The 17,840-nt window shown below is 38.0% G+C and overlaps 1 protein-coding gene across 1 annotated transcript; it reads left to right on the top strand.

Moving 5' to 3' along the window:
* Nucleotides 1-13,227: 13,227 nt before the first annotated feature.
* LOC139731796 (sushi, nidogen and EGF-like domain-containing protein 1) lies at nt 13,228-16,838 on the top strand. The gene is made up of 6 exons (XM_071642668.1): nt 13,228-13,270; nt 13,751-13,878; nt 14,058-14,366; nt 14,996-15,154; nt 16,107-16,255; nt 16,763-16,838. Exons 1-6 carry the CDS (start codon nt 13,228-13,230, stop codon nt 16,836-16,838), a joined length of 864 nt encoding a protein of 287 aa, XP_071498769.1.
* Nucleotides 16,839-17,840: the final 1,002 nt, after the last annotated feature.

Below are 17,840 nucleotides of genomic sequence, written 5' to 3'. Positions count from 1 at the left end.
TTTTACGTTGCTGTGTAATTTTTTTTCTCTCTTAACTGAAATAATAGCCATGTCGGCCCTAACTGGCATTAAAAATAAAAAAGAAATACAGTGTACAAATGAGCTTAATCTTCAATAGCCAAGCATTCCCCATAGATCAAGAGATACTTAAGAGTAAATAGTTCTTCATAATGTATAGGGATCAGTTTTACTGCTGTCAGCAAGGCAAGTATCATCTTGTATTACTTGGCCTTCTACTATTATACAGAAGTCCAAGCCAGCAATCAGCATGGAAAATACTTACATACTGAGAGTGATACTACTAATAATCATACTCTATTATTTTTTGTTTGTTGTTGTAATCTGGTTGTTGAGCCCCCCCCCCCCCCCCAAATTTAAAAAAAAAAAAAAAAACTCTAATCATCAGTGTCTCTTCTTGTCACATTATGCCCGGCGCAGCGTTTTAATGCTGTAGATGATTTTAACTTTGAAGAGTACGATGTAGTTGTTAAACACTGAAATAAATGAAGAATTGATCAAATAATACCGTTTCCAAAATTTTCGGATAAAAATCGTGTTTTAAGAGAGGCAAAACAAACAAACAAACAAACAAAGCTCCTGCGCCTTGTACACAACACAGCGAAAGCGTTCAAAGCAATGCAATAAGTGCAACTGAAAGAAAAGTAATAAGAGTGAAACGTAGCTGAGAACATTTCTACTAATGATTTTTTTTTTCATACAGTTCGCTTAGAATGGAGACAAGTTACATTGATATAAGGTTATCCGGGGCCTGATGAAACATGGCATATACCTTAACGCGACATGTCAGACCACTATGCCGCCAAGTGCCCAGTTTCAAAAGTAGGTTACAGAAACTTGGTCGAAACAGAAATAAAGCAGTAACAAAGGAAAGATGAGAGTGACTAGATATGTATCTTATAATTAAAACTAGACGAATGACCCAATTAACTTAATTTCTGTTCATGAATGTGTGCCAAAGGGGACAGCATGATTCCAAAAAGTTAATAGGAAAAATCGTTGGAAGCACTATGATTGGTTATATCCGTCTGCTGTCGGTTGTTTGTTTTTCAAAGGCGGAAAGTGGATACTCAGATTTATGCTTGTTGATTAAACAAACAGTGAATTAAATATTATACCTATAGTGTGGAATTGAGAATCCATTGCCTTCTTCGAGTTCGATGAATACCACAAGTATGCACTCTGCAATTCCGGTTTCATTATTTGTGTTCCCCTTTTCTACACCTTTCTTTTTCTCCTTAAAGTCCAGTGCGCTGTTTTGTGTTTTTACGTGTGTTTTAAGTTACATATTGATTCTATCAAATTTCCACAGGTAGATTTTCGATTCATGCAACAACAATATTTCATCTATTTTGAGAAGTTATTCTTTTAACCTGGTACTCTTTCTTCATTTTAAGTTCAGGCCCTTTCAATTCTATTTCTGCATTTCATTTTTAGTGCAGTAAAATTGAATTCAACGCAGTTTTGGCATGATTCCATGAGTAAAATACGTCAATATAGATTATGTAATCATTATGTAATCATACGGAAACCTATGAATTGAAGACATGGAGCAATGTCATATTGAAGCTAGGCAGAGGAGAGAGAGAGAGAGAGAGAGAGATGCGTGAATATCGTAAATATTATCATTTCAAGTTAAATTGAAGTAAATGGTAATTCCTAAATTCTTGGTTTATCTCAGTCAAACAGAAGCAATCCACAATCATAATCATTATCATTATTGGTTTGTGAAGAAACCTGCAGTATGAAATTTGCTTTGGAAACTTTGAGGAATAATCTATTGCACGTACCATGTTGCGAAACTGTGTCTATTTCCGTGTTTAAAGTCTTAATCAGCGTTTCCAAGTTCTCATGCGGGTAATATTAGTATAATCCGCAAAAAGTATGAATTAAACAGTTTTTGGAAGAATTCATTATATTTTTGCATTTCTTGTCATCAAAGTTTTCAGCAGTTTGAATTCTAACCGACAGAGTACACAGTTTATGACGGGCGTTGATTGAGTGTGCATTTTCCTTGGTGATCCAAGTATGCTTTTTTTCTGCGTGTTTTCTTTTCCGTTGAAGGAACATTTTTCCATCACGAAATAATATGAAAATTATCAGCGGTATATTTTGAGATATACGCTTTGCCACTACTCCTGTGCTAAAGTCACAGTCAAGCAACTCAATGTCTTCATCTGTTGGTCTGGATGGAGAGGTGTACTCACGTTTTGAGGATGAGGTGAAATTATGAATTGGGTAGATAATCAGGTATGTCATAGTACAAAACACCACTATCAAAATAATTTACATTATTTTTATGCTACGTTAAAAGAAATCATTATATTGCAATGTGTCAAGAATCAACGAAATTTTGTTCAAAAGATGTTGAAATTTTATTTCAAACTTGCAGTTATGTTGAAGAATGCAGTTAGGCCTACGTGGAAGAATTCTGCGCAAGACTATAGAAATGTTATCATGATGATAAACCAACAATAAAAGAGTACAATGAAAGAGTATTCGAGTGAAAGGTAAAGTCTTTGACTTGGCAGTCTCGGTTCCATTGCTGCTCAGAATGACCGCTTAGATGACCACAACCCGTGTTACCTGATGACATGACAAGGAAATTGACCAATGTGGTCAGAATAATGACAAAAGTCAGAATATATGTGTCCTACGCACAATATGAGTGAGAATTTTATGAAAAGAGGGACAAATCAAAATAAAAGTGAGCAAACGACAGAAACAAGAAGCCAAGCAAGTAACTACCAGTATCTTCCCTCTCAGCATTCATGTTTTCTTGGAATTGTGAACATGTGGCGAACTCCTTCACGGATATCCAAATAGGATTAATGATCCAGCAAGAGAAAGTGGAATTTCCTCTTGACCGCAAATATTTTTCATAGTTGAATGTAAGCGAAAAGAAACCGCAATCATGATCACCAAGAAATCAGGTTGAAATAATTCCCAGTCAAGTGTAATCAAGCAGCATCATTTGCTGGAGAGAGCTTTTTATCGAATGGGTTTGCACAGCATCCACAGACTTTGATAATGGCAAAAAAAAAAACACAAACAAACAAAAAAAACCTCTTTCCCATTCACGTCAAGCCGTCACCCGTCACAATGAACATGAAAGAGTTTTGTTTTTATTTTGTGTGCTTTAATCCCTCTGTGTGATACCTTCTCTTTGTCCACAATCGGGTTTATTTTTTTCTTCATGTTTGTTTGTTTTTTGTTTGGTTGTACCTACATTATATCTAGCTACATGGAACACACGTGAAATGTAATTGTGTTTCTGTATCAAGACCATTCTCTGTACCTTATACATCACTTCAGTATTTTTTGTCCAGCAAACCAGCCAGCTGTCCATACGTTGTACGTCACCGTGTTTACGGTCACATCATCGCTAAGGCTTCCGTTTCCTCCAATGTATCCAGTGTCACTGGCAGATGATTTAGCAGGCGGATGTGGTCGTAGATCTGATCGCTATCCATGGTACAAGACATTATTTAGAAAGAAAAAAAAATAACATTAAGATGGTGTTTTTGTGTACATTTACCTGAAACCTTGCCACGTTGAGCCACGTTGACAGCATTAAATTTGTTGAAAACAATTACTGGACGAACGGGTTACGCTTGGACTTTGCAATGGAGAGTGCCGAACGCACTATCGTTTTGAATGTTGGAAGAGGATAACTCTAAGGATTTGTATGGAAACCACAGGATATTTGTAAACAATAACATGATCATATTATTTTAACATTAATTTGCATTTGTGATTGCGACCAATATCAGTGTTTTGTGAATACGTCAGTATACATGTAAAACTGGAATTACATGTCTGTGATCTGCTGTGGGATAACTACAAACCGTTCATTTTCACGTTTGATTTCATTTAATCAAAGTCAACGTGAACGTGACGAGGAATTCGCTCTAAACACCTTTTTTTTTTAAATACAATATTGCGGGTGTGTCTTTGTAATCTATCCAGATTGAGAATACTCAGAGTGTCAGCTCCAGCTGAAATTTGATAAGCCCTCGAAGGGCAAACACCTTCAAAGCTACGATCCGGCAAACACCTTCAAAGCTACGAACCTTTTTATTGAAAACGCCTTAGAGTTGAATATCACTATCAAACAACGTCGACTAACTTTAACGTTACCCTTACAGCAAAACAACTTTAGTTACACTTCTGTGATGAAGCAGAGTCAACATTCAAAGAAAGTAAAAATTTAAGTTCATTTAACACTGCTGAACGTAAAGGTATGATGTGAAGAAAAAATAAGACACACGCTTCTGACACAAAGTTCGGGCTAGGCTTGAAATAAAAGGGGTAGTGACTTTGATACAAATCTTGTCAAAATAACTATGTTTACACCTATTGAAGACACACTGCATTACAAAATATCGAGAGTGTACACAGTGTATAAAGAAGGCGTAGGGTTTCAGGAAGTCATTCGAATATTTCCTTTGGATTGTTGCAGCTGACTTGGTGCTCTCACCGACCGGATCATTATTTTGCTGGCGACACTCGGTGCAGTCAGGTAAGCTCAGACCATCTGCTTCGACTTGTTTGATATAATTTGATTTTCTTTGGAAGTATAGGTGATTCTACTATCAAAAAGAAACGAAAAAAAAAACCCCAACACCGATGTGCCTTTATGTTGAATATTTCGGTAGTTCAATGTCGAATATAATAAAGGATTCAGTTCTTATTGTGAACGTTATTTTCCTATAGAGTGTCAAGATATTAACAGTCAACTTTCTCCAGAATGACTGTACATTCCATCAGGCATCAAATCTGTGAGAGTTATTCAGTATGTTCATTACCGCTAGAAGGAATTTATAATGTTTCCGTGCTTATCAATTAGCTTTCCGTCCATAGATATGATTTTGACATAATCTATTTGATAATGAAATTAGTGGGAATGGGAAAAAGATCTGAAAATCGACTGTAGTTCTTATCGGTTTTGTAAATAAACCACATAATCCTCTTCGGGACATTACCACATTAGAATTACATTTTGCAATACGTTTTCCTACATGTATATCCATGGTTGCAGCACTTTTTTTTTTTTGTATAGCTCCAGCTGATAGAAAAACTTTATTGGATTATAAGCTGAAACCAGTTTTTCCAGTGAGTGCTAGGAGTAATTTAACACTTATATTTTCCTAGGATAAGATGTTCGAATTCTGGTAGCCTTGAAGTTAACGTTCGTGCCAAGTGCTCCACCAATGAACATGATTAAAGTAAGGAAACGCAATTAAACATCATTATGCTCAGCTCTAAAAGCTACGTTTAGCCTTGTGTTTGTTTGTTTTGTCTTCTTCAAATGATACCTCTGTGTTTAGTACACGTTTGTACCGTCAAGGTATTGCACATACACTGTAACATATTTGGAAAACATCGCAAGAAATTATTCTCACCATTCGTATTTACCCTTATGTGTTGAAAAAGAAAGTCCGTCGGATTCGTGCACAGAAGTTATCACACATTTCCATAGCTGTAACATCGTTAAGTTGATAGCAGAAACATAGCAAGAACAAATGTTTCCGCATACATGTCTGTTTAAATCATTAACATTGTTTCATAAGGTTACCTATCCGCTATTTCCAAAGCTTCTGTTCCAGTCGTGTCCGGACAGTCGGTAATGAAAGTAAGTTCTACACAACTGAATTGATGCTCATGGATAGAATGTAGCCGTTGAGTAGAGTATACGGAAGAAATTATTTTCTCACGTGAACTTTGGCATGACCTTGTATGTAGCGGTAATTCATCAACAGCATTTTAAAAGAAATAGTGGTAAATCTAATATTTCAGTGATATGAATATAGTTTGGTGCAGGTTAGTCAGAACTTCCGTGTCATTTAACATGTTATGATAACCTATAACATATATGTATGTGAAATATGATATACATGTATTTGTATATAATATGCAAACATGCACTATTATGCGTGCGTATGTATGTTTTATGTATCATAATTTATGTCGACTCTTTCAGAAAGCTGTGATTTTCAGGGTTCAGAAACATCATCAGACGACCAACGATGAGTGCCTTAACCGTTGGGCTAGTGATGTCCATGTGTCTTCTACATTGTTCCCATTGTGAAGGTATGTTTGAAGAGGGAGATTTTTTTTTTGTCGTAAAAAACAACAACAAAACTGTCAATCCTTCCACTTTAATGCTGAAATCTATTATATCTAGGGTACTTAGTATTGACATTAAGACGTGACAGTGAACGAACGCTACACTCCTCCTTGGCGTCGTGATTTGGATATATAATAATAATATGTATATATATGTTATATCACACATAACATATTGCTGCTTCAGCTTCCAAAGAGACCTGCCAATCAGAAAGCTTTGGGGTTTATGTTTTCACTTCTCTCCTTCACCTTCCAACCCATAAGTAGGCGTTGCCCCTCCGAAATCTATATTGGTAGCACTTTCCATCCTCTGGCGTGATTTCGATATTTTTCAGTCAAATACTCTCGCAATATATTGTAGATGCATACAGAAAGTGAAGTGAAGAATCATCGCAATATCGCGTTTGTTATGTCACAGACAAATTGTTTACTTCAGACTTTGTAATTCTAACGTTTCTTAAGAGTGATAAGAAACCAAGCAAAATTGCTGGTCAAACTTGGTACTGTTATGGACACCATACAGATAGGGTTGCCGTTTTCCAAGTGAAGTCAACAGGCTTTCGTGTCTCGTGTAGGCCTTCTTAGATTCCAGCACTAAATTTACAGAACGGCTGGTCATTGTTCGAACAGTCATATCGTCCTTTACCTGCTCTGAATATGATGAGCGCAAGTACTTCCTTTGGTGTTTGGAAAGCAATACACCGGACCGGAGGACAACCACCCTTCTCTTCCTTCATGAAATTCATCTCGAATGAGTTGTCACTCGAGGAAACATCTCTTCCTCCAATATCTGTGATCGAAATATTTAGTACTGACAAGGTTGAGGGACCCGTCGAATCATTAATGTGGCATATCAAGCTTAGCTCCATTGCCTTATTGGAGCAAGCTATCGCCTTTTCAAAGCATTCGTTGAATACATTCAGAAGGTCTAACAGTTTTAACAGCTTTGACAGACGTTGAATTACCGCACTCCATTAGCAAAATTCTGATTCGAGAATTTCCCTGCGTCCGTGGGAGAGCCGTGATATAGTGAATAAAGTTCTGGATCAGTAAACAGACGGTGTGGTTAAAATATTGCCCTGCGCGTTCACCCTTGGATAAGATGTTTTACCAACAACCTCCCTCTTCATCCAGGTGTTTTAAGTGGGTATCTGACATTGCTGGAGGTAATAATGATGGTAAAACCTTCTGGAGAACTGTGTTAACACTGAAGATGCCACCCCTGGTACAAAAGATAATCTGGTTAGGCTGCAGGAGGCAGATCAAAAATTATTTTTCATCACGTCAAGTTTAATTGGGCATGTGACGGATCTTGTGGGTGGAAGTGCCTGTCCTGGGATGTGGGACAGCTGGAAGATCTGCCATCATCATGTCAGGCTGTGGGCAGCCGAAGGGTCATCTTGCAACTTACCAAGCGGTATACAGTGTCAGGTTCCAATCCTACAACGGATGGACTACTTGGCAGCTGTTGGAAGCTTGATTGTCGTCCTACAACAGATCATTGTATGGAGCGGCAGAATTAGGATATCTCACGCTTGCCGTTCGTCGAGCCATGGTGCAATTAGCTTGTCATTTAGCAAGAGATTAGGCTGCCAGAGAATCATCCTTCAATAGATTATTATATAATGAATAACATTTATACCGTTTCAAAGCGCATTGATACAGAACAGAAATTTTGATGAAGCAGTGTGTCAGCTAGAGTATCATCCTGCGTCAGGCTACGATGTCTGATAATTTCACTGGGCTCAATATGGCGTCTTCGACTGCTTTCATCTGATTTGTCTTGACTGCGGAGAAATACTAGATTCCATAGACAGCTCATAGTGAACATAGAGCCATATATAATGGACATAGAGCCATTGGTGGCTCATATCCCCAATGTTTTTGTAGGCTCAGGACTTAATGTTCCTCGGGCATTAGATTAACTTGTCCCCTAAGACCTGCCTTGCTTTCCTCCATCCAGCTTAAACAGAATTTCAAAAAGAGTTTCTCCATTTGTGCCATGTTGAGAGGGTTATACGATAAGTCATCTGTTGAGATAGGCTTACTATTCACTTTAATGACGGGTGGAAGTGACTTCTTGGTCCAGAGAAGACCACCCCTTCTATCAATCATGTCCTTAATTCCTACTTCTGGAGTAATAATCTGGGAAGTACAGGCAGTAGGAAGTCAAGGGCAGTGGCGTATCTAGGGAAAACGGCGCCCGGGGCAAGCGCGAAAATTGCGCCCCTAATTTCTGAAAAAGTGTTCCACCCCAACCCCATCCCAGTAGGGACTTTAAACACAGTCCACATGATGTACTTTTTCAAGCACTTAAAAGGGGTCTTTTTGAGGGTGATTTAAATGTAATGAATGTTGATAAATTTTGGCGAGCGAGCGCAGCGAGCGAGCCGAAAATTTTTGTATTTCAGCTAACAAAACATGGAATTCTTGTCACTTTTTGCTTATTAAATCTTACAATTCTAATCAAGATATAGTGACGACGATAACGATTTATACCAACAAACTGAGGACTTTAAAAATACTCTAAATTAGTAAGCGCGAGTGAGCTGAAATTTGTATATTTCCGCGGCATCATCACGATTTGTTCTTAACTCTTTTTTTATACATTTTGGCGAGCGAGCGCAGCGAGCGAGCCGAAAAATTTGTATTTCAGCTAACAAAACATGGAATTCTTGTCATTTTTTGCTTATCAAATTTTACAATTCTAATAAAGATATAGTGACGGCCTTATAGATAACGATTAATACCAACAAACTGAGGACTTAGAAAAACTACTCTAAATTAGTACGCGCGAGTGAGCCGAAATGTGTATATTTCCGCGGCATCATCACGATTTGTTCTTATCTCTTTTTTTAATAAATTTTGGCGAGCGAGCGCAGCGAGCGAGCCGAAAATTTTTGTATTTCAGCTAACAAAACATGGAATTCTTGTCATTTTTTGCTTATCAAATCTTACTATTCTAATCAAGATATAGTGACGACGATAACGATTTATACCAACAAACTGAGGACTTTAAAAAATACTCTAAATTAGTACGCGCGAGTGAGTCGAAATTTGTATATTTCTGCGTCATCATCACGTTTTGTTCTTATCTCTTTTTTGGGGATAAATTTTGGCGCGAGCGAGCGCAGCGAGCGAGCCGAAAAACTTTGTATTTCAGCTTACAAAACATGAAATTCTTGTCATTTTTTGCTTATTAAATCTTACAATTCTTACGAGATATAGTGACGACCTAAACTGAAGATTTTAAAAAATACTCTAAATTAGTACGCGCGAGTGAGTCGAAATTTGTATATTTCTGCGTCATCATCACGTTTTGTTCTTATCTCTTTTTTGGGGATGAATTTTGGCGCGAGTGAGCGCAGCGAGCGAGCCGGAAAACTTTGTATTTCAGCTTACAAAACATGAAATTCTTGTCATTTTTTGCTTATTAAATCTTACAATTCTTACGAGATATAGTGACGACCTAAACTGAAGACTTTAAAAAATACTCTAAATTAGTACGCGCGAGTGAGTCGAAATTTGTATATTTCTGCGTCATCATCACGTTTTGTTCTTATCTCTTTTTTGGGGATGAATTTTGGCGCGAGCGAGCGCAGCGAGCGAGCCGAAAAACTTTGTATTTCAGCTTACAAAACATGAAATTCTTGTCATTTTTTGCTTATTAAATCTTACAATTCTTACGAGATATAGTGACGACCCAAACTGAAGACTTTAAAAAATACTCTAAATTAGTACGAGCGAGTGAGCCGAAATTTGTATATATCCTCGTCATCATTACGTTTTGTTCTTATCTTGTTTGTTTTGGGTTGTTTGGGGTTTTTTTGCGCCCCAACCCCCCCCCCCCTATGTTCGAAACCGTTGGCGCCTTCTTTTGATCCAATTGGCGATCGCTTCAGAACGAAAGAAATGGCAGCCGCTGCTCCGTGAAACATTTGCCTGCTAAATATAAAGTGACATGTGTGAATACAATAGACATTGTCATTTTGTCCATGTCATCATCACGCTTTGTTCTTACCTTCTTTTTTATATAAATTTTGGCGAGCGAGCGCATCGAGCGAGCCGAAAATTTTTGTACTTCAGCTTACTTACAGAACATGGAATTCTTGTGTGAACACAATAAACATTGTCATTTTGTCGGCGGCATCATTTTTTTTTTTGGTTTTGATTTGGTTTTCTGCCCCCCCCCCCCCCCCTCCCTTTTCCGGGCGAGTTTTTTTTTTTTTCTTCTTCTTCTTCTTCTTCTTCTCTTTTTTCTTTCTTCTCTTTTTTTTTTCTTCTTCTTCGTTTTTTTTTTCCTTTTTTTTTCTTCTTCTTCGTTTTTTTGCGCCCCGGGGAGTGGCGCCCGGGGCACGTGCCCCCCTTGCCCCCCCCCCCCTAGATACGCCACTGGTCAAGGGTACTTTCGTTTGCCGGTAGACTTCAATGTCAGTGCACGTTCCTGATGATCCTCTTCTGAAAAATTCATTTCAGCTAGATTTACAGCCATCATCTATTATTTAGGAGATTACGAGCAAAGGTTACTTGATGGCTGTATCTGTTTGTCCTAGATGAAAGAGTCACCTGATTTTAAAAGGACTAATGAAGTTCAATTTACTCTCCATCTGGTCTAAAGATGCTGAGTATACGGGTTTTTTTTCTTGGAAGTAATGCAGTAGATGCAAACTGATGGGGAAAAGATATATGGAAACATATTTAAATCATCCGTAGACCAGAATACGATAGATAGTAAGCAAGGCCCGAGAGCTGCAATGTTGTGATTTTTATTTTTGTCTGTGCGTGTGATTGCGTGTATGTTTGTGTGCGCAATGTCTGCAAAATATGTTTACATGTTTCCGTTTGTAAGACACAAATTTTGCTTTTGTGTGTGATGTCTGCGTGTATATCATTTCCTCATTTTTCTGTTTGTAAGATTGTGTACAATTTAATCATTGTAATACTTGTTCATGTCATAGTGTATGACAAAAAAAAGAAGTAACAGGCTGAGGAATAAGTAGGCAACGAAGAGGACGTGTGGGGGTAGGTTGGGGTAGGAGTATAAACCCAGTGAAAGGAAAACGATTTCTTCACCAGAATTCTTATCAGGACCGATCTAGCTTCTGGTTATGAAAATTTGGCATCACATATACGATTTTATATTCAAAGATCCAGCAATTGGTATTCATCATTTGATTTTTCTATCAATGAAAAGGAAATACAAAACACAGGGTGATACATTCATCATTTCAACTTTTGAACAATTTGGAAGGACAAACTGAATATGATACGGATGCAGTGCTCAACAAAATCTAAACACTCTAGTTGAGCACTGCATCCGTATTATATTCAGTGTGACGATTGGGATTGCTTGCCTATGATACATTGTATGTACGTATGTACGACCAAATTAAGAATAACTGTAGTGAGATTATAATACATTGTACTTATAAATCTCTTGTACATTCTTAATACATGCACTCATAAACAAATCAGCAGTTAACGAAAAGTCTTGATGTAATTGTAACTTTGACAGCATTGTATCTCCAAACTTGTCGAAAAGACGAATTAATGCGTTGCATTTTGTGTTCTGGTGCGATATCTGTTCCTATTGTACTTTTTAAAGTATATGTCCTATCGGGATTAGTGCGCAGTTTATGGCTCTTCTTGTGTTGGTATACACGTTTATCACCATCCAAGCCTATTGTACATGAATTCAGATGACATTTATGAATTAGCACAACCTCAGCTTCTTTCTATATAGTGTGTATTTGTTATCATACCTTTATTGTTGTTATTACTATTGCTGTATATTTCATCCGAAGGCATAGAATGCTCTCATTGAAACAGCACTAATAGAAACAAAGATCCTTGTTTCTCGAGAAAAAGAAAGTAAGCCACGACATCTTCCTGAAAGAGACAATTTATTCTATTAGACAAGAAGGGAGGTGGCGTAAGCCCTTTGAACCTAGGAGAAGGATATTCTAGCTTGTATCCATCCTGTCTGTGTCATCCTCTGATTGGTTCTTGGCTTCACTGCTCATTTTAGACGTCCGTTACCATTTCCACCTCAGGTAGTCTAAATGAGGTGGAAATCATTCTCACTATTTCCTTCTCCTTCCATACAATCACTTGCTTCCTTTCGTATTTTAGATTAGGTATTTATGTGAATGTGTGCCTCTGTATGTCTGATTAAATATTTAATCTAGCTGCGACGTGGAATACATGTCTTTCAAAATAAAACAGTTGCCTAAAATTATCATACTTAATATGATATACTTTAATAGAAAGCAATGGATTCATACTAGGAAGTTCGTGCTGTCGATCATGATAACCATTCTAAATTCAGATCAAAGATTTTCTGTTGTGTATTGCCGTCAAAATGATTGCCTTCATGTATTTGAACTTTCATTGTTGCTAACACATTATCATCTAAGGTCATTTTGCCATCATTTTCAATATTCTGGTCCCTTAAAAAAGAAAAAGAAAGATGAAAACATTGAAACCGCAATGTGTTTATCATCGTCAAACATTCATAGCTCATGAAACCTGCACATTTTTATCTTTAACTATCTTTTTGCTCGCTACAAAATTCAGCATCGGTAGTGCAACTATGTATTCTCTTAGAGTAATGAACATGACTAACCCCATTTGTATCATATCTATATTCAATTTAGTATAATTATGAATCCCTCGAAACAAAATTTGTAATAGGATAAGTGCATCTGGAGAGTTAACCATGACACATCTATACACCCTGCGACTGACACACCTTGATATCCCTGAAATGACATACGATATGTAGGTTAATTATGCACGTCCAGTAATGCCAAGATTGTATTGAAGGAAAGGGCATATCCGCTTTCGTAACTAGATTCCCTTCCTCAGCGTGTAAATAAGTTGCAAGGACTTTTATCGCGTCCAAACCAATATGTATTCATTTTTCTATCCCCTTAGCGTGCTTTGTGAGAGGTCCCTTCCTGGGTTATTATGTCCAACTATTAAGACTATAGTATTATCTATCGGCTGGCTTAAGCATTAACTATTTACCCAATGTCGTTCCAATGTTTTCAGATTCATTTAACTATTTCAAGCTTGACAATGAAAGTGACTCTGAATGAGAGCTTGCTTTCTTTTGAAATCGGTAAAGAATAATAAGTTCACAGAAGTTCCTTGTTTTGTTTTACCGTAAAAAATGTTATACCAATGAGACTAGGCGATGATGTAATCTCCCCAGAATAATCACATAAATAGATGGCTAGGTAGATTGATAGATAGATAGATAGATGGATAGATAGATAGATAGATAGAGTGATTGATTGATGGATGGATGGATGGATGGATGGATAGATGGATGGATGGATGGATGGATTGACTGATTGATTGATTGATTGATTGATTGATTGATTGATAATTGATTGATCTGATTGAGGTTGAATTGATCAGGTAAGAGCATTTCACTTCAATCTTCCTAGGTCTACAATCAGTGTTGCCTTCTTGAAATTCTCTCCTATGACACTGTACATGTTTGTCAGTGGCACTTCAGAGTAGTAATCCAAGCTCCGGAAGCTTTCAAACATACATGTATGGTTTATCTTGAATCATTTCTCTGTTATTGTCACAGGGGTGCTCTTTCCATTCGGACATGGAGTTGGTGACACATTTCTTGAGAGACTGGACGATGGTCATGCAGGTCCCATCATACTATCTACAACCTTCACCTTCTTCGACATCCCCTATGATGCCCTCTTTGTAAGTGGTAAACGCTAAAAGGAAGATAAGTGGAAACTCGTTCCAATGCTTGATGTTAAAGTGGAGATTGTTTATAATGCACTAAAGCACACAGCCGGAAAATGAACTTTTCAGCTAATATTGTTTTTACAGCCTGTTTCATAAAAGGCATTGACTCATTCCCTTTCGTCTCTTTTCAGATTAACATAGACGGTGCCATATCATTTCAAAGCAAGATTAGAGAGTTTGAGCCCATCAGATTCCCGCTGACAAACGATGTAATCATCGCTCCGTTCTGGGCAGATGTGAACACTGATCCTTACATGGGTGCTGGTGATGTCATGTTCAGAGAAGAACTTCCGACCAATGAAAATACAGCCATATTTAGTCGAGCAAATGGCATCATCCGCGACATGTTCATCGAACAAGAACTCTTTCAGGCTTCGTGGTTACTCGTTGCGACATGGGAGAATGTGACGTTTTATGATGTTGATTCGCCTTTGTCGGGGGTATGACCATAAAACTATATAAGTATCGTTTCACGAAGTTAGCCAATTTTATACACATATATGTTATCCTCTCCTGCTTAATGGCACAGTTACACTCATCATAAACTCAATGCTGGTATGACTAGAAATCAATGATGAATGCCTTTCTTACAGAAATAATGTAATTGTCCTTTACGGTGATCCAGGCATGTTTATTTTAGATTATTTTCTTTGTGTTGTTAACCCTGAGTCACGTGTACCCTTTCCCGTTCTCCTTTGATACTCGCAAGTCGTCAATAGCTACCTACAGTGGAGCAAATTCTCTTATACTTTGAGTCGTGAATAGAGATAATATTATGTAAAATTCTAGGAGAATAATCATGTTGCTCTTGTTATGTATTGCCGTCATTATCGTTGGCATTTCTGTCTTGTGATCCGGATCTACCTTGTACGTCAGGTTTATCTTCTTTCCCGCTTACTCGCCATCCTGTTCTAGTTTATCATGCCCTTGATACCCATTCTCTTCGCAACGTAATCACAATTCTCACTTTTTACTTTTTACTTTTTACCTTAATTTGCATTCATTGATGATGATTTTCTCGGTGGTAACTTCAGTACTTATGTGACATTATTTGTCTAACACTTTGCAGCCAAAAAATACCTTTCAGTGTGTACTCGTGACTGATGGAGATTTCTCCGGCGTTATATTCATCTACGACACCATAACATGGACCGGAGGTGGCTCGGGTGCAAATAGTGGAGACAATGGCTACAGCACCGCAACGGGATTGGGGGGTATAGCAGCGGAGGTAGGAAGAGTGTGACGCATTCATCTGTGCGCCATTCTTGCTCCTTTTGACATCACATACAACATCTGAATTGGCGACAAGTAAACAGAAGGGCGGCAAAAATAATATGATCCAAGAAATGTCACGGGTTTTTTTTTTTCCGTTGTCCTAATTTAGCTCGTATATACGTGGTGATTAACATGAAGACTGTTAATTATTGACAAATGTAATAACTCCTCCTCCTCCTCGGTTTGGCTATCATTGCGTGGGAAATATGCGCAAAGTAGCATATTGATACACAGTACGGAAAATTACGCCAATAAGTCAATTCATGATATCCACCTCATTTATCACTGCAAAGCATTGTCGGGAAGAAAATATACGAAGATATCAATGGGTCATTTCAGAAACCGCAGGCTTGTAATTATATGAAGAGTTTGTTCGCAAAAACCGATAAGTCCATTTTTGAAGATTTTGAAGAACGGTCTCTGTCATAAAGTACAAAATAATACCTTTTGAATGATATATTGGTCACTACATATAAAGGTACATTTTTGAAGTTATGGGCCCTGTTGCATAAAACCCTTACCGCTGGACTTACCGCTCCTTTCTAGCGGTAAGTCTTCAAATTAGCGGTAAATTTTATAATCCTTGATGCTGATTGGCTGTGATGCCTAATTTTGACAGTAGTTACCATTGAAATTCAACGGTAAGTTTTATGCAACGGGCCCATGGTCAAACGAAGCAAAAATTTCCTTATTATTCTCTTTATTTTTCATGACCTTTGATCGCAAATATCTCCATTTGGCAATTATGGACTTATCGGTTTTTGCGAACAAACTCTTCATATCCTGTTGCTTTTTCCTGTCACACTGTTGTCAGTTCTTCATCTTCAGAATTAAACATTATCATCTATTTACAATATTTCAGTTGACCGTAACTTTCGATATATCGGTTATCTTCTTCTTCTCAGGCTGGGTTTAACGCCGGTAATGGAAAAAATTATCACATCATTCCTGGCTCGGGTACAGCCGATATCGTCGACATCGATCTTGGCTCAAATACAGGTGAGCGAGGAACATGGGTGTATCAGGTGGATGGTGCAGTCATACGGGACACAACGTGTGGAAGGACAGGTATGCTTTATGTGTTTCTTACAAATTGATTAAACAATACGATTTGTGTAATATATGCTTTGTATTTTTGTTTCTATCTTTGTTGTAATGAAAATAAGTGATAATTGACTTGAATTGAATTGAATTGAATTGAATTGAATTGAATTGAATTTAACCTAATTGCATGTGCGACCCTAATTGAACTTGGTCTAGTCCGGAAAATCTGTAGTTGATGTCTGTCATTTGGAAATTGTAACACCTGCAGAAAATAGATTTGGTAAGTTATACGTATAAGATAAGCTCACGTAGCACACAATGTGGGCAAAGGATGATCTACTAGTGTTCATATCATAAGATAATTCTAGAACTTTCAATACATGTCATATTAGCATGCTGAACATGAATTGTCGCTGTAAAACGGGGCATTTTGTCATTTTCAAGATGAATACAAGTGGGAAAAAAACTGTAAGTCGTGTGATCATATAAGTCTGACACGTTTGCATTTACTGCACAGATTTCCTGTCAATACATCCCCTCGCCATCCCCATGCTCGGAGGCACATCGGTTCTGCTGGCTGGTCCTTGTCTTAATGCGTCGCGTCATGGCATCAAATGCAAATTTGACGGCGTCGTCGTCGATGGCGTTGTCCTGTCCAGATCTCGTGCCATGTGCGTGACCCCTCCTCTATTCACTGCTGGCTTCACTGATGTCCACATGTCGCTTGATGATGGACTGACCTATCCGTATCTTGGCGGGATTACTGTCAGTACGTTCGAACTTCTTTTGACATGGTCGATTTCCCGTGATTATATTCAACTTACGTTGTGATAGCTGGAGTTGATTGAAGCGTGTTGTTCTAAACTACACAATGTTCACACTTATGATGATAATTAAGAAAAGGTAAAACATACCTGCAGAGTGTTTTCGTAAATGAATTAAAGCGCAGGCCAGTTTTAATAATAATAATATTTTCATACCCTTCCCTGATCCTACTCCGCTTCACTCTCTCTCAGAAAGGTCCACTATATTTTGACCTCTCCCCCCCCCCCCCCCCCCCAATAAAATCCCAGCTACGGGCCTGAGTAACAGGTTACGAAATAGTTCTTATCATTTTTAAACCTCTCTGTGTACAATATTCAACTCATAAAAGATAACCTAGTACACACACACACACAAACACACACACACACACACACACACACACACACACACACACACACACACACAAACAACAAACCAAGTTGACAATAGTTGGATCGTTCGTCACACTGTATACCTACGTAAGTCGAACTAAAGGATTTTTTGATTGTGTGAGCGAGGACGTACCGTAGTAAAAGTGAACCGGAGGGGTGACTTGTTGGGGCTTACGTTGACCTTTTGTTGCAACAGCTCCAATACCCTACAAGATGGCTAGCTGTCCAGATATACCCAAAGATGGCTAGCTGTCCAGATACCCAGATCTATCTCGAAAAGAATGTAATGTCAAAAACAATGACGTGATGAACGGTGGCGACCCGATTTACGTGGAGTGAGCATACTCTCTAGATGAGAATTAAGAAAAATAACAAAATCACGGGCATACATACTCGGAT

Source organism: Diadema antillarum, unplaced genomic scaffold (genome assembly GCF_040938485.1).
Source record: "Diadema antillarum isolate AM-2024a unplaced genomic scaffold, OU_Dant_1.0 seq00000385_RagTag, whole genome shotgun sequence".
In the NCBI taxonomy this organism is placed as follows: Eukaryota; Metazoa; Echinodermata; class Echinoidea; order Diadematoida; family Diadematidae; genus Diadema; species Diadema antillarum.
The sequence above is the reverse complement of the archived record's forward strand: the minus strand, read 5'-3'. Positions and strand labels throughout refer to the sequence as shown.

What these genes read in the sequence shown, in the direction of transcription:
- LOC139731796 (XM_071642668.1), top strand. Translation starts at nt 13,228, where the DNA reads ATGAAAGTGACTCTGAATGAGAGCTTGCTTTCTTTTGAAATCG. An exon ending in CTTGCTTTCTTTTGAAATCG is followed by an intron (nt 13,271 to 13,750) that starts GTAAAGAATAAT and finishes TTATTGTCACAG; the next exon opens with GGGTGCTCTTTCCATTCGGA. An exon ending in GCAGTCATACGGGACACAAC is followed by an intron (nt 16,256 to 16,762) that starts GTGTGGAAGGAC and finishes TTTACTGCACAG; the next exon opens with ATTTCCTGTCAATACATCCC.